This window comes from Ursus arctos, unplaced genomic scaffold (genome assembly GCF_023065955.2).
Source record: "Ursus arctos isolate Adak ecotype North America unplaced genomic scaffold, UrsArc2.0 scaffold_13, whole genome shotgun sequence".
Classification (NCBI taxonomy): Eukaryota; Metazoa; Chordata; class Mammalia; order Carnivora; family Ursidae; genus Ursus; species Ursus arctos.
This window is the reverse complement of record NW_026622797.1, coordinates 41,962,567-41,989,892: the sequence shown is the minus strand read 5'-3', so window position 1 is coordinate 41,989,892 and position 27,326 is coordinate 41,962,567. Positions and strand designations below refer to the sequence as shown.

The window sequence follows — 27,326 nt, the reverse complement described above, 5'->3', positions numbered from 1 at the left end:
AAAAAACCCACTTCTGCCCTTAAAAAAAAAAAAAAAAAGATTAAAATCCTTTCAAAATACCAAGCATAGCCTTTCCTTCATCTTCTAATTCAAACCGAAGAGTCTGAAGCTCCTGTTCCATTTCTATCCGGAAGCCCTCCATTGACTCTCTGTGTGCATCTTTTAATGACTGAAGCTCTGCAGAATGTTTTTGTTGTAAATGATTTTCAAGAGCCTAAAACAGGAGACACATACTCAAATTATAATGCTAGAATACAGGAAGGAAAATGCAAGCAAAATCAAAATTACTACAACTCAGTTATTTAAGAAAAACAAGGCATTTGTAATTCATTTTCAAGAAAATTAGATATAATGACCTTCAGGAAATAAATTAGTAGGGTCACTTCAGTAGAACAATCCTTATGAAATCGGTTTGATTCAATATACTGTGTTTGAACTGGGATGTGGGTGGGCCCTTTACCTCCGGTAGTTTTCAAATAAAATCATTGACTGAAGTTGCCGAGGCGGGTAAGCCACCTAAATTAATGCATAGTTTCTCTGTGTGCACAAACTTGGAGAGGAAAGAGAGGAGAGGAGGGGGCATTAACAAGAAAAGATCTCCTTCCGATCAGAAAGAGATGACAATGGCTTTTACAACTCCAACCTTATCAAATATTTTGTAGCAACTTTCTATAGGCATTTGCGAACAGAAGCAAAGGTTTGAGAGCAGGTAACTGGAAAAGTAAACAAACCTCTCATGTGATTAGTTCTAAAAGCCTAACCAGAGAAAATGGACTACCTGTGGCTAAAGACTAAGAGAAGATATGTGGCCATATGAAAAAAATAGAGCTCATGGTACTTCAAGTTTAGAGACTGAACTGTGCCAGGAAGGGTTTTCTTAGCATACTCTGCAACATGAAGGGTTTCTAAAAAAGATACCACGTTGTATTTAGGGTTAAATTTCTTTAACCATTGCTCTAAAATACTGTTTTTATGAATTAATATTTGGCTACTTATGCTCACTGTTTCTAAAGTGTTCTATTTCTGAAAAATAAAGCATAGGTTTCTTTAAATATAGTAATATAAAGGACTTGAAGTTTAGATGATAGTTACATAGGTAGGTTGGCTACCTAATGACAATAAAACTGCAGGTTCTGATTTCTTTTGAAACTGGATTCAGGTTTCAAAGAGACTGAATGCGTAAAATTAAAGTACTGATACAAAAGCGTATGTGTTCTAATTGACGAATGATATCAATGAATAGGTTATTTACCAATCAGGCCTCATTGTGTGTTTATGTGCTGTACGGAAGTACAGTTGACATACAATATTAGGTTCAGGTATACAACATAGTGATTCCACAATGATGAACGCTAGGAAATAATCACCATGGTAAATCTAGTTACCATCCGTCACCATACAAAGTTATTACAATATTACTGACTACATCCCCATATCTTATTTAAAAAAATTTTTTTATTATGTTAGTCACCATACAATACATCCTTAGTTTTTGATGTACTGTTCCATGATTCATTATTTGTGTATAACAGCCAGTGCACCATGCAATACGTGCCCTCCTTAATACCTATCACTGGCCTATCCCAATCCCCCAGAGCCCTCCCCTCTGAAACCCTCAGTTTGTTTCCCAGAGTCCATAATCTCTCGTGGTTCATTCCCCCTTCTGTTTGCCCCCCCGCCCTTCATTCTTCCCTTCCTTCTCCTACTGATCTCCCTGCTATTCCTGATGTTCCATAAATGAGTGAAACCATATGATAATTGTCTTTCTCTGCTTGACTTATTTCACTCAGCATAATCTCCAGTTCCATCCATGTTGCTGCAAACGTTGTAATCGTTCTTTCTGATGGCTGAGTAATATTCCATTGTATATATGGACCACATCTTCTTTATCCAGTCATCTGCTGAAGGGCATCTTGGCTCCTTCCACAATTTAGCTATTGTGGACAATGCTGCTATGAACATTGGGGTGCATATGGCCCTTCTCTTCACTACGTCTGTATCTTTGGGGTAAATACCCAGTAGTGCAATGGCTGGGTCATAGGGTAGCTCTATTTTTAACTTTTCGAGGGACGTCAACGCTGTTTTCCAAAGTGGCTATACCAACCTACATTCCCACCAACAGTGTAAGAGGGTTCCCCTTTCTCCACATCCTCTCCAGCATTTGTTGTTTCTTGCCTTGTCAATTTTTGCCATTCTAACTGGCGTAAGGTGGTATCTCAATGTGGTTTTCATTTGAATTTCCTTGATGGCTAATGATTTTGAACATTTTTCATGTGTCTGTTAGCCATTTGTATGTCTTCATTGGAAAAGTGTCTGTTCATTTCTTCTGCCCATTTTTTGATTATTTGTTTCTGTATTGAGTTTGAGAGGTTCTTTATAGACCCTGGATACCAGCGTTTTATTTGCAGTTTCATTTGCAAATATATTCTCCCATTCCGTGGGCTGCCTCTTAGTTTTGTTGACCGTTCCCTTTGCTGTGCAGAAACTTTTTATCTTGATGAAGTCCCAAAAGTTCATGTTTTCTTTTGTTTCTCTTGCCTTTGGAGATGTGTCATGAAAGAAGTTGCTGTGGCTGATGTCGAAGAGGTTATAGCCTATGTTCTCCTCTATGATTTTGATGGATTCCTGTCTCACATCAAGGTCTTTCAACCATTTGGAGTTTATCTTTGTGTATGGTGTGAGAGAGTGGTCAAGTTTCATTCTTTTGTATATAGCTGTCCAATTTTCCCAGCACCATTTATTGAAGAGACTGTCTTTTTTCCATTGGATGTTTTTTCCTGCTTTGTCAAAGATGAGTTGACCATATAGCCGAGGGTCCCTTTCTGGAGTCTCTATTCTATTGGTCTATGTGTCTTTTTGTGCCAGTACCGTGCGTGCTGTCTTGGTGATCACAGCTTTGTAGTATAGCTTGAAATCAGGCAACATGATGCCCCCAGCTTTTTCTTTTCCAACATTTCCTTGGTGATTCGGGGTCTTTTCTGGTTCCACACAAATTTTAGGATTGTCCCAGTTCTTTGAAAAATGTCATTGGCATTTTGATCAGGATGGCATTGAAAGTGTAGATTGCTCTGGGTAGCATAGACATTTTAATGATGTTTATACTTCCGATCCATGAGCATGGAGTGTTTTTTCCATCTTTTTGTGTCTTCTTCAATGTCTTTCATGAGTGTTCTGTAGTTTCTAGAATATAGATCCTTTACCTCTCTGGTTCAGTTAATTCCAAGATATCTTATGATTTTTGGTGCTATTGTAAATGGAATTGATTCCCTAATTTCTCTTCCTTCAGTCTCATTGTTTGTGCATAGAAATGCAACTGATTTCTGTGCATTGATTTTGCATCCTGCCACATTACTGAATTGCTGTTTGAGTTCTAGTAATTTGGGGGTGGAGTCCTTCGGGTTCTCCACACAAAGTCTCATGTCATCTGTGAAGGCAGAGAGTTTGACTTCTTCTTTGCCAATCTGAATACCTTTTATTCTTTTCTGTTGTCCGATGGTTGTTGCAATCTTCTAGTACTATGTTGAACAATAACGGCGAGAGTGGGCATCCTTGTTGTGTTCCTGATCTTAAGGGAAAGGCTCTCAGCTTTTCCCCATTTTGAATGATATTCGCTGTAGGCTTTTCATAGATGGTTTTTATGAAATTGAGGATGTATCCTCTATCCCTACCCTCTGAAGGGTTTTAATCAGAAAAGGATGCTGTATTTTGTCAGATGCTTTTTCTGCATCAACTGAAAGGATCATATGGTTTTTGTCTCTTCTCTTATGAATGTGATCTATCACACTGATCAATTTGCGAATGTTGAACCACCCTTGCATCCCAGGGATGAATTCTTCCTGGTCATGATGGATAATCCTTTTAATGTACTATTGGATCCTATTAGCTAGGATCTTGTTGAGAATTTTGGCATCCATATTCATCAGGGATATTGGTCTGTAATTCTCCTTTTTGATGGGGTCTTTGCCTGGTTTGGGGATCAAGGTAATACTGGCCTCATAGATGAGTTTGGTAGTTTTCGTTCTGTTTCTATTTTTTTGAAACAGCTTCAGGAGAATAGGTATTATTTCTTCTTTGAATGTTTGGTGGGAATCCATCAGGCCCTGGACTCTTGTTTTTGGGAAGGTTTTTGATCACTGCTTCAATCTCTTCATGATTAATCGGTCTGTTTAAATAATTTCTTCCTGTTTCAGTCTTGGTAGTTTATAGGTTTCCAGGAAGGCATCCATTTCTTCCAGGTTGTTTAATTTATTGGCATATAGTTGTTGATAATAGTTTCTAATGATTGTTTCTATTTCCTTGGTGTTGGTCGTGATCTCTCATCTTTCATTCATAATTTTATTAATTTGGGGCCTTTCTCTATTCTTTTGAATAAGTCTGGCCAGTGGCTTATCGATCTTATGTATTCTTCCAACGAATCAGTTTCTAGTTTGGTTGATCTGCTCTACTGTGCTCCTGATTTCTAATTCATTGATCTCTGCTCTAATCTTGATCAACTGCCTTCTTGTGTGTGGGTTAGGCCTGTTCTTCTGTTCCAGCTCCAGCTTCTTAAGGTGAGAATATAAAGACTGCATTTTAGATTTTTCTATTCCTTTGAGTGAGGCTTGGATGGCTATGTATTTTCCCCTTAGGACAGCCTTTGCAGTGTCCCATAGGTTTTGGACTGATGTGTTTTTATTCTCATTGGTTTCCATAAATTGCTTAAGTTCTTCTTTAATTTCCTGGTTTACCCAATCAGTCTTAAGCAGGATGGTTCTTAGTTTCCAAGTTGTTGAGATTCTTCCAAATTCTTCCTTGTGACTGAGTTCCAGTTTCAAAGCACTGTAGTCTGAGAATATGCAGGGAATAATCTCAGTCTTTTGGTATTGGTTGAGACCTGTTTTGTGACCCAGTATACGGTCTTTTCTGGAGAAAGTTCCATGTGCATTCAGAAAGAATGTGTATTCTGTTGTTCTAGGGTGTAGTGTTCTGTATATATCTATGAGGTCCATCTGGTCCAGTATGTCATTCAAAGCTCTTGTTTCTTTGTTGATTTCCTGCTTAGATGATCTGTCTATTGCTGAGGGCGGAGTGTTGAGGTCCCCTACTATTAAACATATTATTATCTATATGTCTGTTTATTCTGGTTATGCGTTGGCTTGTGTATCTGGCTGCTCCCCTGTTGGGGGCATATTTATAATTGTTAGATCCTCTTGTTGTATATACCCTTTCAGAATAATACGGTGCCCTTCTGTATCTCTAACTACAGTCTTTAGCTTAAAATCTAATCTGTCTGATATGAGAATTGCTACCCCAGCTTTCTTTTGAGGTCCGTTGGCATGAAAAATGGTTCTCCATCCCTTCACTTTCAGTCTGGATGTATCTTTAGGTTCAAAATGAGTCTCTTGTAGACAGCATATGGATGGGTCATGTCTTTTTATCCAATCTGCAACCCTGTGGCATTTTATGGGAGCCTTTGGCCATTCACATTGAGAGTGATTTTTGAGAGATATGATTTTAATGATGTCATGTTGCCTGTGAAGTCTTTGTTTCTATAGATTGTAAATTTCTGTTCTGTATCACCTTTGGGGTCTTTTTACTTTTATAGAACCCCCCCTTAATATTTCTTGTAGGGCTGGTTTGGTGGTCACATACTCTTTCAGTTTCTGCTGGTCTTGGAACGTCCTTGTCTCTCCATCCATTCTGAATGACAGCCTTGCTGGAGAAAGGATCCTTGGCTGCATGTACTTCTCACTTAGTGCTCTGAATATGTCTTGTCAGCTTTTTCTGGCTTGCCAGGTCTCTGTAGACAGGTCTGACATTATTCTGATGTTCCTCCCTCTGTAGGTGAGGATTCTCTTCCCCTTGGCAGCTTTTAAGATTTTATCCTTGGATCTAAGCCTTGCAAATTGTACTATTATGTGACGTGGTGTTGGTCTGTTCTCATTGATCTTGGGAGGGGTCCTCTCTGCCTCTTGGACATGAATGCTTGTTTCCTTCCCCAGATTAGGGAAGTTCGCAGCTACAATTTGTTCAAATATCTCTTCTAGACCTCTCTGTTTCTCTACCCCCTCGGGGATGCCGATGATTCTGACACTGGAATGTTTCATGGAGTCAGTAATCTCCCGTATTCTACTTTTTTTTTTTTTTTTTTTAAAGATTTTACTTATTTATTTGACAGAGATAGAGACAGCCAGCGAGAGAGGGAACACAAACAGGGGGAGTGGGAGGGGAAGAAGCAGGCTCATAGCGGAGGAGCCTGACGTGGGGCTCGATCCCATAACGCCGGGATCACGCCCTGAGCCGAAGGCAGATGCTTAACCGCTGTGCCACCCAGGCACCCCCGTATTCTACATTCTTGAAATTGGAGTTTTTTAAGCCAAGTTCCCTCTTTTTCCTTCTTTTCTATCATCTCATCTTCCAACTCACTAACTCATTCTTCTGCCTTGTTTTCCCTGGCCGTCAGAGCACCCAGTTTAGACTGCATTTCATTCATAGCGTTCTTAATTTCTGCCAGATTCACTCTCATTTCCGCCCTTAGAGATTCTGTATTCTCGTTCATATTATCGTTAATATTTTTTTCAAGCCTACATATCATCTTGACCATTGTTACTCTGAACTCCATTGCTTACAATTTGGTTATATCCATATCCATAAGTTCTATGGCAGAGGCCACAGTCTCTGTTTCTTTCCTTTGCTGGGGGTTGGGGATGTGGGCTTCTTGATTTTTCAGCCTGCCTTCTGGGGGAGGGGCCTGCCGCGCTGATACTCAGGCATCCCTGTTTGGGCAGAGTTGCCCTGTCCCCTGTGGGGGTGGGGGGGAGATGGGCACAGTGAGAACTGGTTTTTCCGGGCTTTTGTTCTCTGGCGGCTTTCCCTGGCGGCTCTCTGTGACTCTTCTGAGAGTGAGAGCAGCAGTGGCCGTATCCTAGCCTCTGTCTCAGAAGAGAGATCGCAGTCAGCTCTCCACTTAGCTCTCTTGGCCACTCTAACTCTGTTTCTGCTGGTGCTAAAAACCCCGCAGCGCCCCAGTTTGTGTGCCCCACAGCTGCTCTCCCAGCCCTCACTTCCAGAGCCCGCACATCTCTGCCTTTTGTGCTTCTAACACCGCCAGCCGCCCTGGTTCCCACGCGTGCTCCCGAGCTCCCAGTTTCAGTGTGGTTCACGTGCACTCCGGAGCGCCGGTTGTCAGTCTGGCTGCGCGCGCTCCCAAGCTCCCAGTTTCAGTCCAGTTCCAGTGTACGCTCTGGAGCTCCAGTTTTCAGTTTGGATGCGCGCACTCCCGAGCTCCCCGTTTTCCGTCTGGTTTCTCACAGGTGCCAATCCGTGAGTCTGCCCGCTTCTCAGTGCAGGTGGCTACCGCTTCCCGGTGCCCAAGTGCATCGGCTCCTTCTCCCTTCCGTTTATCTTCCAATGTCTGTGCACAGATTCACAGCTCCCCGCTTCGTACCTCAATACTCAGCGCTGGAGATGTTCATTTGTAGAGATCCAGATGTATCTTCCTGTGTCTCAGGCCGATTCCGTGGATGTTCAGGCTGGTCTGGTACCTATCCAGCTCGACTGGGGACCAGCTGACAAAGGGGTCCCCTACTCCCCCGCAATCTTTTTTCCTCCTCCCCCATATCTTGTCTTATAACTGGAAGTTTGTACCTCTTAACCCCATCACCTATTTTGCCCATTCCCCCACCTCCTCCCCTCTGGCAACCACCAGTTTGTTCTCTGTATTTATCAGTCTGTTTAGGTTTTGTTTGTTCATTTGTTTTGCTTTTAAAAATTTCTACATATAAGTGAAATCATACAGTATTTGCCTTTCTCTACCTTATTTCACTTAATGTAATAGCGCCTAGATCCATCCATGTTGTCACAAATGGCAGATTTCACTTCTTTTTAATGGCCGAATAATATGCCATTACTCATAGATGCCGCACCTTCATTATCAATAGACACTTAGGCTGCTTCCATGTTGGCTTTTTTAAATAACGCTGCTATAAACACAGGGCTCATGTATCTCTTTGAATTAGTTTTTGTATTCTTTGGGTAAATACCCAATAGTGCAACTGCTGGATTGTAGGGTAGTTCTATTTTTAACTTTTTGAGGAACCTCGACACTGTTTTCCACAGTGGCTATCCCAGTTTGCATTCCCACCACCAGTGCAAGACGGTTCCTTCTTCCCCATATCCTTGCCAACACCTATTGCTTCCTGTGTTGCTTTCAGCCATTCTGTTGGGTAGGACTATGCTAAATTTATTTAACCACTGTTAACAACATGACAAACCAGATGGTGTATTAGTCTCATCAAGAACTCGGCATTATGTTGGGAAACAGAAATAAAATGTCGGCCTTATTCCAACTGTGTAACTGGTGTGTATGTTTAATCATTCTGACCCCCACGAGAAGTCAGATTCTAGAAAACAGAATGAAATAAAGCAATATATAACTTGGAGGCAAAAAATGAATTCTTAAGAATTTGAAGGCTAATAATTTTTAGGCTCTTGGATTACCTTTGAACATATATCACGTTAAACTTACTCTTTGTTCCTTTACTTTTTCTTCTTCCATAGTTTGAAAGGCAAGGACATGTGCTTCTTTTAAAGATTTATGTCTCTGTTGATGTTGTTCCTCTAATTCTTCAAGCTCTTGTGTAAGTCGTTGTCGTTCTTGTGTAAACTGGGCTTGCAGTTGCTGCAGGGAAGTCTGAGACTGGGAAAGCTGCATCTCCAGATTCTGTTTCAGCAAGGAAATCTATGCCACAGAATGGTACACAATGGAGAATAAGTACAACACGTATTTCACAAATTGCCAATCTAAGGGAAAAAAGCATGTCAATGATATTAACTATAGTCAAGTAATTGCCTTAACTAAATATCCACTTCAAATGTTTTACAATATATCAGATATTTAATATTTATCACGCTTTTAATTCTATTTTTAGTAATTATCCTAAAAATAGACTGTTTTAGTGGTATTAATTTGTGGACTCTCTAAAGAACACTGTAGCCATGTTTAGAAATACACCCATTTGTTACAATGAACACCTATGTTATATTGCAATAAAAATGTATAATATGAAATAAAAACAGGACAACTAATGTTAACGTATTTATTACGTTATGGTCACCTCAAGGAGATGGTATAAAAAGTTAAACTGCTTATTTGCGAGGTGGTAAAGTTGAGTAGTTTAGAATGTGGGCTCTGAGTTAAAATCCTAGCTCTGCCACTTGCTATATTATTACTTCACTAGGCTGTGTGAGTTGAAGAGTGTTAACTACACATAGTTCACTTAGAAGAGCTCCTGGCATGTAGTAAGTGCTCAATAAATATTAACTAAGATTATTTGAGAATTAAAAAATTACTCTTTAACAGATTTGTCCATTTATAACTTATGTAAATAAAAAGGATTTTCACTTTTAAATTTTGATTTCATTCAAAGGATTTACAAATCTTTAAGCTTTTTAAAAAACCACAAACATCCCACAATCCTCTATTTATAGCCTCACAATGACAGGTACTTTATGCACAACCGATCTGTTACTCCTTTTGTACACAGACATCACCATTAATATGTCTGCATTGCTTCTGGGTGTTTTAAAATACTTTAAATTAAGTCCCTTTTAAAGAACAAAAGCACAAAACATGTACATGTATATATATGTGTACATACACATTTGATATAACCGTTTAATTTGATCTATTTCTCTTCTCATAAACAGGAAACTGTAACTTGGAACTAGATAACTCAACCGTATTCTAATAGAAGTCTGAAGCTAATAACAACATAAGAGAAGCAGATAAAAGTTGTCAAATCTGTTCCATTAAGTAATTTAAAATGCAATATGTGTTTATATACAAGTAAAACAGTTTCTATGGCCAAGAAGGCTAAGGGAGAGAGGACACTGTAAAGTGAGTTTTTGTAAATGGGAAAAGATTTTCTTTTGATTGATGGAAGGCAGATATAGGATGCCTTCGATGTTTCACAAAGTAGAAGGGGCCTGGGAAAATTAAAAGGGTGGAGAATCACCAGAGATGCAAAAAATAAGAAGGAAAAATAAGGACAATGTTACAGCAACAGTTAAGGCCATACTTGTAGTGTAGGAAGACTAAGACAAATTATACTATGTAACTTGTACCATTTAATGCAAAGAAAGTCAGGATGAAATGAATATTAAGGACAATCCAGAAAGAAAAAGTAAATCATAAAAGGGTAAAAGGCAACAAAAATGTGTGTTTGTGAGCACTAATGTGTAACTGGTAGAGTCATTGTCTTCCTAGCTAGCTAGTCCTTGAAATAGAAAAGGCACCTGCCTACCTACTCTCTTCACACGTTCAACCTTGTTGCAGACCCAGCATGGGGACCCATGTGACTGCCTTGTCTCTGGTGACAACTTGTTAGAACATGTATGGGAACATTAGGAAAAGACTATGTTACATGTAGAATAATGACTGATATTATAATGATGGATATTGTCAAAGCTATAATTGGCCCCTGGCCAAGTAAGGACAAATCCATCCAGTGAACAAACTGCTCAAGAAGCTGTCTGGCCTGATATGCATCTGCATCGACTCAAAGAAAAGGGGCATGGTCCTTCCAATTTGCACACAGGTACCGCATGTGCTAGTAGTAGCCCTGGGTCCAGTACCCCAGTTAAGTGTGCACCGAGGTTAGTAAGTCAGTCAGTTCATAGCAGTGTACCTGATTTTCTGCAATACCCACTTCAAAAGTTCACTGCATCAAAAAGAGCTCGTACCTGTTAATTTGACTACAACTGACTCACACTTTAACTATTTAAGGATGAAACTTATAAAGAACTATAACATTTAAAATTAGGTACCACAGTAGTATAATAGTTACATATTTAAAATCTAAGCACACTTTCAAACCTCTCTAGCTTAAATAAAATACACTTAAAATTTTTACTTAATATTTTATACTTAATATACTTCACTGTGAAAGAATTGCAAAGTATTATTTTTCCTTTTAGGATGTAAGATTAATCTTTGTAACTATGCTGGATAAAATACACTCATAAAAGACATTATCATGCAATGCAGTGTTCCAATATACTTAGTTTAGATATTCTGCATTCTTAACTTTGAAAGCACACCAAAATAATATTAAGGCTATCTAAAATCTCTGGATTCATGCTCAAGACCATAACATGAATTATATGCAGAAAGCCTTTATCATGCAATGCAGCATCCAAACTTGCTTTGTTCATTTTATAAATAAATTAGTAGCATTGCATTAAATTGTCAGCCTTTATTCAACATGAAAATTACATGGCACTTTAAAACACAGAAATAATGAGCAAAGCAATGTAAAATGAACTAATGTTTTATAGCTTTAATTTAAGCAGCTGAGTTTAGTATACTTTATGGAAATACATATTAATATAAAGTTTCATTAATTCATAATAAAAGAGAACAAAGACAGACTTTGTGTCAAATAGTTTGGGCAATCGTGGTCAGTACTTTTATTATAAAATTATAGAAAGGTATTTGTTGAATAAATGAATGAAAATGGTTGTTCAAATTGTATGTTCAAGGTATGTAGTATAGGTATTAGTTCTATACATATGTTATAATTTTAATTTTAATGCTTTTTATTTTGTTGGTTTTAAATAAACCAGATGAATCCTTACTTCAAAAAAGAATTTTAGTCCTCATTTAAAAAATTCTTACCACAGGTGTTTGATATGAAGTATATTCTACTGATCAACAGGTGCGATACACTCTGTAAACAATTTTAAAGGCCAGGATCTCTACCACTTAAAACACTGATGTCTTTTTTAAAATAATTAAAAACATGGATACATTTTTCTGGAGAAAGGCAAGCTTTACCTATTTCCTACGGGGCAGTTTCACAAGGATTCTGTCCCTTCACAGTGGTGCATGAAAAAACACCCTCAAAATAGAAACTGAATCAAATCTGAGGTACTACGGTCTGATGGGATGTGAACATGGGACATGGAATTATGTAAAGCCAAAATATTTATCAATTTTGACAAGAAAGGTCAATGCAAATTCTTAGAAAGTCTACACCATATGATATTCAGTTCAGTACTTTCAAATATATAAAACAACATTAAAAACTGCTAACAGAGGCTTGGAGGACAGTAAGGATAATTTATTACCATGTCGACAACTTACATAAATATTCATGTAAAATGTTTGAAGGTCCCGGAATATTTTAATTCCTTTTTTTCCTTTTAACCACTAATTTGCTATTTTTGAAGAGTCTAGCTAGGAAAATAAATTTAAGCTTAGGGAAATTATGACCATTCTGAGAAAATTCTGAATTGTTCATAATTTCTTGGTATTTTTCTAAGAAAACCTATAAACTGAATTTATCAATTAAGAACCACAACAATGCCTACTTAATGTCCTTAAGATGTTTCTGTAATATGTTCCCAATCACCCTCTCATTCTTCATTGAAAAAAATTAGATAGCTTTTTAGAACAAGACAGGATAGAGCAGAAAGCTTCTTGCATGGAAGGCTGGGAAAGAATGTGTACAGGGGTGGGCGGCTGCTCGCCCTGCTCAACACCACTGATGGCAACATTTTGTGTGGACGATGACAGAGCAGAAGGGCTGATCCCCAAGGGCTATGATGTTACAAAAGGAAATGAATTAATGGGGATTTCACTGTGTCACCAAGCCCTTTTACTTTTTTGTCAGAGATGAGTCAAGGCTTTTCCATGCTAGTTACTAACAGATTGAACTTCAGTTTAAGGTTGTTTTTTCATTTATAGCTATTCATTTATAACTATTTAAGAAAAGACGACTATGTTGTCACAAGTATTCTGAAGTACAACTAATTCTGATAATAATCTTATTTGGGTTCTTACTCCTACCCCAATTAGTACATATGGTTTATATACAGTGGTTCTGGTTTAGTATAGTGATCATGCCCAAATTCTTACTATGTTATATGCGAATTTCTAGATGTAGCCTTATTTCACCAACGTTGAGAGAAATATCTTTGTTGCTTATTTTTAAATGGTGTTAAATGTATTCATGTTTTATTTTTAAAAAATTTTTATTTTAATCTCTCCACCCAATCAATGTGGGGCTCATACTCACAACCTCAAGATCAAGAGTATCATGCTCCACTGACAGAGCCAGGCAGGTGCCCTTTATTCATGTATTTCTAATTATTTTTTTTACATAGAAAACAAGGTTTAATATTAAAAGGAGGTAAAATGTTCTTTTCTCGCATAGAATTTAGAAAGGTATGAGGAAACAGTTTTACTCTAGAAGTATCAAAATTTCACAGAACATCTCTCGACTCAAGCTTTGATTCCCCTAAGACAAGAGCTGGCAAACTGCAGCCTGTTTTTGTAAATTAAGTTCTACTGGAACATGGCCACCCAGACTCACTCGCATATTGTCTGTGTCCGCTTTCGTCGTACAACAGCAAAGTCCAATAGCTGCCAGGGAAACTGCACCGCCCACAAGGCTTTGGCGCTTTACAGAAAATGTGCGCGGACCTCTGCCCTCGGATATCAAGAAAAATATTCAAGGACGTTCAACTCTGTTATTTTAAAGAACACTGGGTATGGTAAAAATAAATCTCATTTTTTTCTCGTCATATGACATATGAAAAATTTTTAATTGAGTGTTTACATTGGAATATTACTTTGAAGCTTAATTTCTACATACTTAAGAACAATAGCTCTGCCAATTCTTAGAAAAGGGATTTACTTCAGTTCACTTAAATCTTTTAATAATTACATCAAAATGTAAAATATGTTCTGAATCTCATGAACCTTCACAACTAACACTTGTTTATTGATACTACTTTCTCAAAAAATAGTTTAACAAAAGAAAAGCATATTTACACTTACTTGCATTGTTACAATATTTTTGAAAACTATTAACTAGTTAACGGTTAAATAATAAATTTTATGTTTGAAAGGTAATATGTTGCTTGGCTTTATAATAAAAGTATGCTCATTAAGACGGTGTAGTAGATGTACGCACAGACACAAACAAATGGCGGAAAGCTTTGTTCCTCGTATACAAAACAGAACTTACGGAATGCCTAAGTGTATTTTTTATACCATAAGTTAAAGCTTTAAAGCAGTGATGCTATTTATGCAAAATCAAAAGTACAACATGCCCTTGTGTACAAATTGTAAGTGCTGCTCACTTACATTGTGGATAGACTTATGCAAAGCTTCACCCAGAGAGTGCCGCTAGGAAGAAAAAAATCAAAGGAATAAAGGGAAACATTCAGAAATCAACTAAGTGAAAGGAAGAGGGATATAAAAGGGAGAGTAAAACACAGGACATTAATTATAATATGCTCAAGAAAAAATAAATTGAAAACAGTTCTGAGAAAGGAATTAGACAAAAAAATTTAAGACACACAATCTAAGTTATCTGTAGTCCCTTAAAACAGTATCTGATGTTTGTGGGATGGCGGACTTACCTATGCAAGATACTGAAGGCCAGTACATATAAATCAGAGTTCAGTTGAAAAAGTAAAGGTTATTGAAGGACCCAGAAGAAATATTACCGTTCTAAGTTCCTCCCAGAAATCTAAAATATAATGCTTCAAAAGCATTATACTCAGTACTGGTATAGTATGCTCACAACAGATTTCTCAAGAGAAATGATTAGATGAGAAATGAAACACTAACTTGATTGTCTGCATAATTTGGGGGCCAAAAATAAATGAGTTAATCATTAAAAATATGAACATTTAATAATAATCTGATTTTATACTTGGGGGAAAGAAAGAAGAGATGCCTTTATGTATTTTTTAATCCTGTTTTCTAGGATATATTTGACAAAATTACTTATGACCTGGGTTTACTTTTCAGAAGTTCATTGCAATTCTGAGTGACATGAAACAACTGGAAAAACCCACGCCGTCTCTTTCCCCAAATATGGGGGAAAATGTGACTTCATTTTCAGTTGCCTCATTTTTTTTGCCTTCCAAAAATACAAAATAGTATCTTAAAGTTATATTAGTAATTTAAGTAGAAAAGCTCCTGTGAAATAGTTTTTACTTTGGACATTAATCAAATTTTCAGACAGAAAATAATTCTTTTTTTTATAATGTGATTATTCCTTGGTGTGTCATAAACTAAAAGTTGTTTTTATCTGGTAAATAATTTTTTACTAATAATTTAGACTAATATAAGGTATAATTTAGGATATAGTATCCTAGAGTTATAAAAACAACTTGAGAAAAAAGATTAATTTCAATTTGGTTATTCTATAAGTGCTCAATTTAAAGTTTCTCATATATATAATACATAAAATTATATATGTAATACATAATATACATTTTGTATGTATATACACACTTTTTCTTTTATATATATTAGCTGTATTAATTTTATTTACTTTTTCTTTATGCTTTCTCATGCTCAATATTCTTTATATATTAAATAAAACACTTCTCCAGACTTCGCAAAATTTATGAAAAGCTGAGGGATTTTTCGTTGTGTTTTTTTGTTTTTGTTTTATTTCTTTGTATTTCCTAGTACTAAAAGTTAATTTAAAATGTATGGCATTTACTTATGAAGTAGATTTTATTTTTCACTCTTTAAGTAAGGTTATCACCGGACAAATATATGTATGTTGTTTAGGATTTCTGAACTAACTGATAAAACTAGGCTAATATGACAGATCATAAAGTGGCATGCCAGGTCTTCCCTTAGAAATTCTAGATTTTAGGTTTTATACAATGGAAGTATATTAGAACACTTGGAATCTAAACTTGCAGGGGCACTGCCTCCGTCAACACACTGTTCTCAGCCATGGAAATAGCTAAACCGAAAGGCACAGTCCTTGAGCTCTGACCTGGGGTAACTCACATCACAGACCTGGCTGTAGCAATGGGGAAATGCACTAGGGCTACTGGGTCACAATACCCTTATTGGTTAATACATAAATGAAGTAAGATTTTTTTTCACTTAGAGGAATCTTTATTGGAGTACTATTAAATTCCAGGAAATATCTTAAGTACAGAGTGATAGAGTCGAATAAGACAATAAAAACAAATATACAAAAAAACAATTAAAAAATAAAGAAACAGTTGATGATAAAAACTATGATGAAAAAAAGATTGCTGTGATAGAAAATGACTAGAAGTGATAGTGGGTTGATTGTAAGAAACATCTATTGAAAGAAGTGGTGTTTCAGCTTGGAATCAATGAAAAAGCCAGCCATGAAATAACGACGATCCTGGCTAAGGCGCATCCAGGCAAAGGGATTAGCTAGCACAGAGACCCTGAGGGGGAGTGAGCTGGGAGTGACGGCAGGGACATGTGTGCATATGTGTTGGGGGCAGGTTTGTGAGGATGACACGAGATGGGTGATTTTTGCAGGGGCCAGATGGCTTATGGTCTTGTAGGACCACAAAAACAGCCTTAATTCAATGAAGTACCTTGAGAGAATTTTAAGGAGGGGAATGGCAAGATCTGATTACATCATAAAAGATTACCTTGATGCTATGAAGACAAGTCAAACTGGGGAGACTGGATTGGAGGCTATAACAATGGTGCCTTGGCCTAGTGTTTACTAGGGGCAATGGAAGCAGATGGAGCTGGCGTATGTTTTGGAGGTGGAATAAATAGGATTGATAGATTACATGAGAGATAAAGCAAAGCAAGAAATCAAGGATGACTCTTCAGTTTTTGTTTTGAGCAACAAGCAGTGCCAAGAAGTGAAGATGATGGGTTGGGGGATGGTGACTGGGAATCAGTATTTCTGAGTCAGACATGTGAAATTTGAGATGCCTTTTAGCCAACCCTGTGATTCTGAGTTCAGGTGAAGATGTCAAGCCTAGAGATGTAACTCTGGAAGTCAGTGACATATAGATGGTATTTATGCCACGACACTAGATGAGCTCTCCCAAGTTAAGTGTCTGCTTGAAAGAATATTGGATGAACTACAAATCTGTATGCAAAAATGTTATTTGGCAAGCATTCTATATAAGCAAGATCCGTGTTAATAAAAACTGATGCCTTATATAATAGTCAATTTGTTTTAAAACATCTTGAGCTTGTTCGTTTTTGAGATGCGTGAAAAGGGCCTCAGCACATCCTCTTCAACGGATAGCGCTGATACCTTGACACAGAAGGCTTACTGACGTGTTTCAGGATTTCTTTTCTTGAAGGATGAATATAATCAGACTTTCAGATAAGGGAGGAAGCTGAAAATAACTAAAAAAGTTGCTGCACTTAATGAGAAATTCAGAGCTTTGTAAGAAACTATGCTCTTAGGAGTCCTCTCATTGTTCTAAACCTGAGTTTATTCATTTAGAAAATAGCACAAGGTTTTACATGTTTGCAATTTGTAAACATATTAGTATATACATATTGAAATCCACTGAATTACCAGCTTTTGGAGGACAAAGACTAGGTCTTATTCAGAGTTTGTATACAAAGTGCCTAATGGTATGTGGCAAAAAGTAAATAGGTCAATAAATGCTTATTTCAAGACTAAATGAATGATATGGACTTTTAGTTTTTGTTACTCCCTACCTTTTCCTCTCCCCCATAATAACAGCAGTAAAGAGAGAATTTCAGTTAAAAAGAAAAAAAGTTATTTAGAAAAAATACATACATTGGTATCATGCAGAAATCCTGTAGACAAGGCCAATAGATTCTAAGACTTAGAAATGTATTCTTGGGGGCGCCTGGGTGGCTCAGCCGTCAAGCGTCTGCCTTCGGCTCAGGTCATGATCCCAGGGTTCTGGGATCGAGCGCTGCATCAGCTCCCTGCTCAGCAGGAAGCCTGCTTCTCCCTCTCCCACTCCCCTTGCTTGTGTTCCCTCTCACTGTCTCTGTCAAATAAATAAATAAATAAAATCTTTAAAAAAATACTTAAAAAAAAAAAAGAAATGTATTCTTGGAGAAATGAACTACTGAGTACACCAAATATACTAAACATTTGTCCAGAGAATATTAATCTGAACAAAGAAAAATTGCCAAGAGGGAAAAACACTCATTGAATGGCACCTAACTTGTCCCACTATAGTCTATTCTCCATACTGTAGCCAGAGTTTTGAAATTATAACATTTGAATATTTCACACTCCTGATTAAAATCTTACAACAACTCCTCATTGCTCTTTAGACAAAGTCCCAACAAAACCCCAAGTGATCCAACCCTGACTACCTCCCCACCCTCCTGGCTCTCTGCTCTCCAGAACAAAGATATTTGGGGGCTGCCTGAGGGCCTCTGCACATACATCCCCTTCTGCTCAGAATGCTGTCTCCTCCTCTTGGCCCGACTCCTGCTTCTCTTTCAGGTCCTAGGTAAAGGATCCCATGGTCAAAGAAACCTTCTCCAAGTTCCCAGACTATGTTAGGTCCCCAGGTTACACACGCCATGTACCACAGCTGTAATGAGTTCATGTGTCAAAGAACTTTTTGCCTTCCTTTCTAGATTATAAGCACTGGGAAGACAGAGACCATTATGACTCCATTATGGGTCCAGCACACTACCAGCACACTATCAGAAGCACTAAATTTTTGACAAATGTCAAAATGCTATCAAATGTCAACAGACAGAATAAAATTCTCATTACTAACGCAAGAAATGTCATTTATCAAATTTTTATCTACCTTGAAATAATATGTACACTGATCTTATACTGCAATTCAAGTGAAATATGTTAAAGCTTAATAAAATTATGTTCTAAAAGTCAGTATTTAATATATTATGTGGTAATTTCTTAAAGCAAATTATGTAGTCTTTTTCTAATATTAATTTTAAGGTTTACTAATATCTACAGAAAAGTAACCAACAAACGTTTCTAAGTTTTAGAAGTAAAAATCACAATTTTAATAATTCTCCTAAAGCAAAAAAAAAAGAAAAATTCATGAACAATTGTTCAATATTTAAACTAAAGTAGTAATGACAGGCATGTAATAAATGAAATTAAGGTGAAGACAACCTAATATGTTAGATAGTTCTTAACGCTTCTCAGAGATTGTCTTAAATAACTTTATAATCAAATGCCCATTGAACCCTTTCTGATCCCCAATGCTTTTTTTTTTTTTTTTTTTTTTTTTTTTTTAGTATTTTGTCATTTGAAATTAGGAATATGCTAAGTTGATTTGTTTCTACAATGCTATCAAAATGTTCCTAAATATTTTTCAGGTGTGCTCTGGGTCCTACTACCTCTGAAGGTATAACTGTTCTGCATTTTACCAGGTCTTACTATAATATTTTGCAGAGCGGAGATATACTTAGTACACATTAATAATTCCCTGGTATTTTAAGCATCTCTTTTTAAAGCCAGGTGTCGATATCATTGTTCCATCATTTCATGCTCTTCGTCTAACGGTACCATTTTAAGAACTGGATAAACTTATTCTAAAAAGGGAGGTTTTGGTAGGGAAAGAAAATTAAACATTTTTAGATTTGCAAATTAATTCAGAAAACAATTTAGTACTGTTAATCTTGGGGAAAAAATCTCAAGAGGAAGAACACTAACAACATTAAGTCTGATAAAAGAGGATCTAATACAGTTAAAGTAAAATAGTATCAATTTTTTTGACTGAAAAGAATTTAAAAACAAGCTTCCATATTTACTGAGGAAAATACTACAGATTAACTTTGAATTCAGGAATGGAAGTGTGAAGAATAATGGATGTTGGCTGGTTTTTGGTAGACTTTACTTCCATTCCACATTTTCTGGGGTCCTAACTGCTATTTCCACTCTCTGTTCTAACTGGTTTCTCTCTTTCTCCATATGTTCTTTCCCTTCACTCTTTCTGCTGTTTTTTTCTTTGACTTCCCTTTTCTTTACTCCAGTCATCTCTTTTTCCCAGGCTGTAGCTGGATCTCTGATGTTTGTTCTACATAGTTTCATGCTCTCCTTTCTACAGAGAGGATTCAGAACCTTGGGGTCAGCTTCACTGATCTCCTATCACTGCTCAGGGCTCTGTCAAGGTCTTTGAGTTAGCTGGGAAGACCTGATTGTTCCAGCTCCCTTTCTAATCTCTCTACCTCAGAATCTATCTGTTCTTCCATTAAAAGCTACTATTGTTATTCTTTTAAAACCAACATAAAAACTGATGTAAATATCATCTTTTTTCAGTAGGCAGAAATGCAATTTCTAAAGAGAATTCCTTTCTTCCTAACATCAAACTTAAGAGTTGAGATGGAGCTAGCAGAATGAGCACTAAGCCAAATTTACTGCAAATTTTTGCGATCTAAATAGTGTAGACCAGTGCTATCGAATAGAATTGTAGTTGAGAGCCACATGTATAATCTAAAAAGTTTTTAGTAGCCATATTTTTTAAAAAGTAGAATTATTTTTAGTTGTATATTTAACCCAATATATCCAAAACATTATCATCTCAACATGTAATTATAGCTTATAAAAATATTAGTGAGACATTCCATCTACTTCTTGAACTAAGTATCTGAAAAACCCAGCATACATTTTACAGTGACATCTCAATTTGGATGAACCTCATTTTGAGTCCTCAACAGTCGTTATGTGGCTAGTAGGTAGCTACCATCTTGGACAGCACTGGTCTAGAAATCAGAACACAGTCTGCAACGGCCTGAAGAGGCTGGCTTCTCAGTTGTTCTTGATCAACAGCATTTATTTTAACGCTCCATTTTTTACTCATGTCATTGCCCTTTCCAACTGTGTGTGAAAAATTTTTAAATTTCCTATGATGGTAGAATCAATATGTCTAAAGCCAAACTTACCATCTCACCACCCCACTTCCCCTCAGTTAAGTAGTTCATGACCTCCTTGTCTCAGATGATGCTCTTCTTTTGATTACCCTGGCTTGAAATCCTGAGTCAACTTTAACATTTTTCTCCTTTAGCAAAGTATTCCATCAAATTTCATGATTTGTCCTTTTATAGTTTCTCTTGTATTCTTAGTGAAATAAACTTAGGTCCCAAATGGGTAGAATTATTTGTATATATATTTATATATATATATAAAATGTGTGTGTATGTATGTGTATATGTGTATATATACACACATATATAAATTCAGGTCCCAAATGGGTAGAATTATTTGTACTTCATATATCTGACAACTTCCTCTTTAGTCACTATGCCTAAGTTTTTGCTCACTCCATTCAACAACCACTGAGTGCTTACTATATGCCAGGCAGTTTAAGCAGCCAGGTATGCAATTGTGAACAGTACAGATAAAGATCCAGTTTTCATGGAACTACATTCTAATAGGGAAAAGAACCAATATGAGGCTATGTAGTAATAAATGTTTTGAAGAAACACAAAGTAGAATAAGAGGACACATGTGATGGAGGGTGCTATTTTAGAGGAGTTGGCTAGGGAAGATCTTTTTGAAGAGTTAGGATTGAGCAGAGAACTGAACAAAGTAAAAGAACAAGCCATGAAGATCTGGGGAAAGTGGGTTCCATGTGGAGGGACTGGCAGGTGCAAAGGCCCTGCAATGGATTAAGCTTGGGTGTGTGTGTGTGTGTGTGTTTTCCAGGAACTCCAAGTCTTCCAGTGGACTACAGAAAAGGAAGGGAAGGAGTGGCAGGAGATGATGTTGGCAGAGGACAAATCATAAGGCTACTACAGGCCACAGTAAAAATGTGGATTGTAATCTAAACGTAGAAGGTTTGAAGCAGGAGACTAATATGATCCAACTTAGTATTTTAAGAGCATCACTCTGGCTGGTTGAGAAATAATATGTAGGTGGGCAAGAGAAGTAGCAGGAAGACTAAATGTAAGTTCCATTTGCAGTGTAGGAGAGAGCTGCAAGCAGCTTGGACTAGGGTGGCAGTGGAGGAAGTGCTGGGCAACGGGCAGATCCTGGGTGCACTCTGAAGGCAGAGCAGCAGGACTGGCCGCCCAGTGAGAGAGAGGAGTCAGAGAGGGCTGAGCAGCAGATGGATGGCGGTGTCTGGGAGGAGCAGTCTGGCCCAGGTTGAGGGGTGATGGCTGGGTACGTGGTATGTATTCAGGTGCTCTGTTCAGACATTTTGGATGATCTCTACTGAGATGTCTCCATTTCACCCTCACTTCAATATCACAGCCACATTAAGCTCCCTAAAATAAAATTTCAACATGTTATTCTCCTATCCATAAACCTTTGACAGGATCCTACATAGCTCACTGAGTGAACTCTGAACTCCTATGACTAAAAGTCAAAATTTTTCACAATGACCTATCTCCCCAACTGTCCCTACCTCATTTTTCTGTATTCCTCATAGTGCCTGGGAAATAAGAGTATATTCAATAAAATGTCAAATGAATAAAAATATTTGTGTTCATCCTTTACCCTATTCGAAAGTCACACTAAAGCGGACCTCTTTAATGAAATTTTTCCCAATCACATTGGCTATGTCACTCTCTCTCTACTCTGTACTCCCACCCAGTGGTAAGTTGGTAAGTATGTGACAGCTCTCTGAAAAATAAAGCCCTGGTGTGTAGCTCGTGCTGGTACTGTGGTGTAAATACTCCCACCATTTACGACTGCTAGTCACCAACAAGTCCCAGAATACAGACCTGAGAAGGCCTGCACACAATCAGGGCTATGTGAGCTGGTAGGGGCCAGATCCAGCATATCACTGGTCCTACAGTACAAGCTGTCCAGACCACTTATGGTCACTCACTACACAGTGACTTTTACTGTAGGTAAAATCCTATCAGATTGTAGGTATGTGGAGGCTAAAAACTGTGTCATATACACAGTGGCTATAACCAGTTAAATAACCTTGGGGCCTCAAAATTCAAAATGAAGAGTCAGACCCAAACTACAAAGTCCCACAGTTCTATGTCTGAATGATTGTATGTCTCCGAAATTTCTCAGTCCACTGATCTGAATGAGGGAATTGGAATATTAAATCTTCATACTGGACCCAAAGTAAAATTTGCCCTGAAAAAGGTGAAATAAAGGAATATATGATGACATTTTAGGATCACCAACAGAAAATATGATCATAGAGCACTCTCTGCTCACTTTTCTTTAGACAGAGTTGAAGAGTAAAAATGTAGTTCTTTTGCTTTAAAGGCACTCAGATGTACACTGATTACCCCTTAGTCCAAAACTAGGTATACTTCCTGGGCTAATCATTGGACAGCAAAAAAGAACACAATGAAACAGTAAAAGAAAACTAAAAATATGAAGTTAGACTCTGATCAGAGCACAGAATAAAAATAATAGCATTGGGAAATTTTGATAAAGAACACCTAATTGAAGAAAAATGAAATTCTTATGCCTTTCTTTGCCCATTTCTTGATAGGTTAGTTTAAATCAAAATTTAACTCTCAAGAGATTAAGTTCACATGAAAGATAAATTATTTCTTCTTTGCTCTAAGCAAAATGAAATACAGGTAAGCCAAGGCACAAAAACAGACTTGTGTTCAGTTCTTTCAGAAATAGTTAAAATACGTGAAAACACAGATCCTCTGATACTTTTCATAATATATGTTTCTGCCCAAGGCCTGGCTGTTCCAATTCTGTTCTCCACTCTTACTCCTTAAGTGTCCCAGAGCCCAAGCCAGATCCGTTTTCCCTAAGTGCAGAAGGGTGCTGGCAGCACTCGGAACAAGGGGATGAGTGAGGCCAGTAGGAATAAGTAGAGTGAGATGGTTGTAGGGCCCGGAGCTGGGGGTAGATGGTATGAGGACCAGGGCTCAGTAGGAGTCAGGCAAGTGAAAAGTAGGAGAGCAGGCACAACACACTGGCTTTAGGAATCCATCCAAAATAATCAAGAGAACAAGATTCGAAGGGCCAAGAAGGAGGGAGGGGTCCTTTGTCCATAACAAAGTTCCATTAAAAAGACCGCTGGTCCTGCTAGAAGTTTCTGTCCTCTGACATGCCTGAAAAGAGTGCAACTTTGATAACATAATACCCACTTTCACTTCAGCGTGGAATCGTTTGTTCAACTGTTTTCCTAACTTTCTTCAGGTACAGAAGATCCCGAGGTGTAACAGCTATTTGCCACTTTATCTGTGGGAATGCGTATGCTCTCTAGATTTTAGAAGTGGAGAGAGGGGAAGACATTCTCATTTTGGAAATGGGACTGATGGCATATAGAGCAGCACAGAACAGCTTCATCTTTGGAGGCAATTAATTCCTGGTGATATTGATATTTATGGTTAATCTGCTTTGAAAACTGATCAAAAAATTATTTCTGTGAAGTTGGCAAAAATTGGTGCCATTATGTAATAATTTACTTTATGACACAGAACTAAAATAATATGCAAAACATTATGTCCTCTCAGGAATAATCAATGCAAACAGATATTGGGGGGAAAAAAAAGAAAAAATATCAGAGAAGCATGGATGAAATCTGACAGTTTATTATAAGAGAGATTACATGAGTAATGAAATAATTTAATAGAAAACAGGTGGGAGAAGTGGTAGGTCCTTTTTATAGTGCCAAGTTCAGCCAAAAAATGTCTACGTCAATTCTCTGTGACTGAAAAACAAGGCAGACTTTCAGGGGTATTTTTCATTTTTATCATACAATTGAACTAATTTTTTTAAGTACAGAACATCATAGAAGAGCAGTACCGTTCTGCCCAGGAAGACCTGTCCTAGGTCTCTAAGGAGGTATATAAAATAAGTGTATAGAAGGTAACCAATAAGCAATGCTAACCTGGTGCCCAGCTGAGAGCTGTTTTCTTTTTATTTTTGTCCGAATTTAAAGGTTTCAAATTTATTCACAAAAATTCATGTACATACACTCCCTTTTCTGGGTAACATGATTAACTATTACGAAAGACCAGACACAAATCGGCAGGCCCCAACTACTCTTGAAAGATACTGCACGTATGTACCCTCTGTAATAAGTTATCTTACAGAAAGCCTATCCTGTTTATTTTGAAATTCATCATGATCACAAATAGAAAGATAATAGTAGATTTCTTGCACTAAATTACGGAGCTGCTTCTTATCCAAGTTCTGCACTTACTTATCAACTAGTGACTCATGCAGTCAGTCTTATTTAATAACGGGCTTTGCAGGAGAATGCTAAGAATTCATAAATTTAGAAGTTGTATAAATGAGTGAAAATTCATTTAATTATAGTTATAAATGGAAATAAGTGAACCTGACACAAGAAGATAGACTTAGGAATATCACTACCTTTTGTTGATAACATTTTGAAGTGTACGGCTGTAGGCAGTCAGGATGCATTTAATAATTTTTACCTTCTGGGGCCCAAATGATAGCTAATGACTTGAAAAAAGATTTAATACTTTCAAAATATGGGTAACTTTCCCATTTAAAAATCTCTAATATGTTCAGTTCAAACATTAAACTAAAAACCTGTTAATTCTTCTCAGAATTTAGGACTGCAAATTTAACATTATTTAGTACGTTTTCACAAGTTAATGAATACATCTCCTGGATTTTATACATTTTTAAAATTTTAAATTTGCCCTATGAAAAATAATGAAATACAGTGAATTAACACACAATGTTTTATAATGTTTTCCTGGCTAGAGAATGTCAAGGAAAATGAGCCTTCAGAATGTAGAGACTATTAATTACCTGGTTTAACAGATCTTCTACTTTTTTCTGCCATGAATCCCTGGCTGCATTTTTCTCTCGCTCCTTTAACTGCAAAAGTTGAGACATGGCTGACTTCTTATCCTCTTCATGTTGAAGTCTTAACTCTTCACGAAGTTTAGAACATTCCTGTCTAAAATAAAACGAATGCCTTTATTTTTAAAGAGAATTATTCCTCTCAGTAGCTACAGTATAGTTGTTCAGGGTTTTTTACGTCTTTAATTAATCCTCCTCAAAAGTCAACTCAGAATAAAAGTTGATTATTTTTTCAGTCAGGCTTACAGGACTATAAGGTAAGTTGCTAACTTTCCTAAGATCATTGGTTCATCAGTTATTAATGGCAGAACAGGTATTAGAACAAATAATCTTCTGACTTGAGGTTAGTATTATATAAAGAAAATAAAATCAGAAAAAGTATTCAAGCAGAAAAGGAGAATAACAACTTCTCTGCATCAGGAAAAAAATTAATTAAAAATGCTGTCACTATGATTTTAATGATAAGACAACATAAACCATATAACGGAAAAACATTTTGCACATCTGTACTGATAAGATTACATTACGGAGTAAAGAACATACCTCAGGTTTTCAGTCCATTTTATTTCTAAGTCATGGGCCATTCTGTCCACTCTGAGCTTCTCTTCCTCTTTCATGGCAGCAAGTGTTTCTTCATGCTGTTGCCTTTCTTGTTCTAGCTCACCCTGTAGAATAAAAACTTTTTAGTGAAAACAAGTCTTCAAAAGCAAAGTCATTGCTGGTTATTTCAAATAAGCAGAGTGCTTGCATTATAACCTAAATTCCTACAGCACAATAATTGATAGTGCTATCTATAACGATTACTCGAGATTTTCGGACTATATGGCACATATTTTATATTTTAAACGTCCTTGTGCAAACTATGCTTCATTAAGGCTTGTAATTTTACAAATCATTTTAAATAGCTTAAAGCTAGCATAATTTATAATCTTCACTAAACTTTCCATATCATGGGTATCTATTATCTTCATATATATACATATTACATAGATACATTATTCAAATTCATTCATATTTATATTCAAAAGTATGCTATTTATTCAGAACTGAAATGTAGCTATACCTCACTGACATGATTAAAATAATTATAAGACATATTGGCTACTGACTATTTTTATCATGTAACTTCAAACCAGTGACACTATGATAGAGATGAAATGCCTGTACATTAGCATAAATCCAGTGGCTCTCTGGAGCCTAGGGCTAGAGGTGACCTGTCTGGACAACACGGCAACCATCAGTCCCCGCCAGCAGTGGAGCTGCTCTTCGGCTACAACAGAAAAGGAACAGACAGATCATGGTGCTTCCTTCCGTTGTAACAATGTCCCTTTCTGGATCACCCACTTACTAACAGCACGTGTTATAGCACTGCTGAGGGCACGTCCAGATTCACGGGAGAGAAGAAGTCCGTGTTGAAACTGTTATTACACACTGCTGACGTGGGTATAGGCAGTAAATTCTGAAAACTGGATCCGGCCATCTTAGCCAACTGTCCTTCTCACTAAGTATTCTGCCTCTAGGAACTACTACTTTTTCCATCACAGGCAGCATTAAATGGGTAGAATTACTTAAAAAGTATTTCTTTTATTGAATGCAAAGTACTTTATTAGATATTAGTGAGGTAAGAAAAGAGGTAAAGAAAATACTTGCTCTTTTTTTTTCTCAAGTGTTTCCATATCCATCACCTCTCGGGATCCTCATAACAACGTGGGGAGGTTATAGTGAGGAAACGGGGCCTCAGCAAGATTTAGTAATGCCAGAGACTATAAACTCCACACTACATATTCACAACTGTTAAAAGAATATTATCATCATCGTCATCAGCAT

General features: G+C 37.1%; 1 protein-coding gene across 5 annotated transcripts in view; it reads right to left on the bottom strand.

The window, feature by feature from the left end:
- FAM184A (family with sequence similarity 184 member A) overlaps window positions 1-27,326 on the bottom strand; it is a 110,989-nt gene that overhangs the window by 20,913 nt on the left and 62,750 nt on the right. For all 5 annotated transcript variants that reach the window (XR_008958971.1, XM_026504704.4, XM_057311116.1 and 2 more), the window contains exons 8-11: window positions 26,043-26,164; window positions 25,446-25,596; window positions 8,507-8,719; window positions 61-214 (exon numbers count right to left, since the gene is read on the bottom strand). Coding sequence is in view for 4 of the 5 variants with exons in the window: in XM_026504704.4 (XP_026360489.1) it covers window positions 61-214; window positions 8,507-8,719; window positions 25,446-25,596; window positions 26,043-26,164 (640 nt within the window). In the remaining variant the exon portion in view is untranslated. The remainder of the gene's footprint in view (window positions 1-60; window positions 215-8,506; window positions 8,720-25,445; window positions 25,597-26,042; window positions 26,165-27,326) is intronic.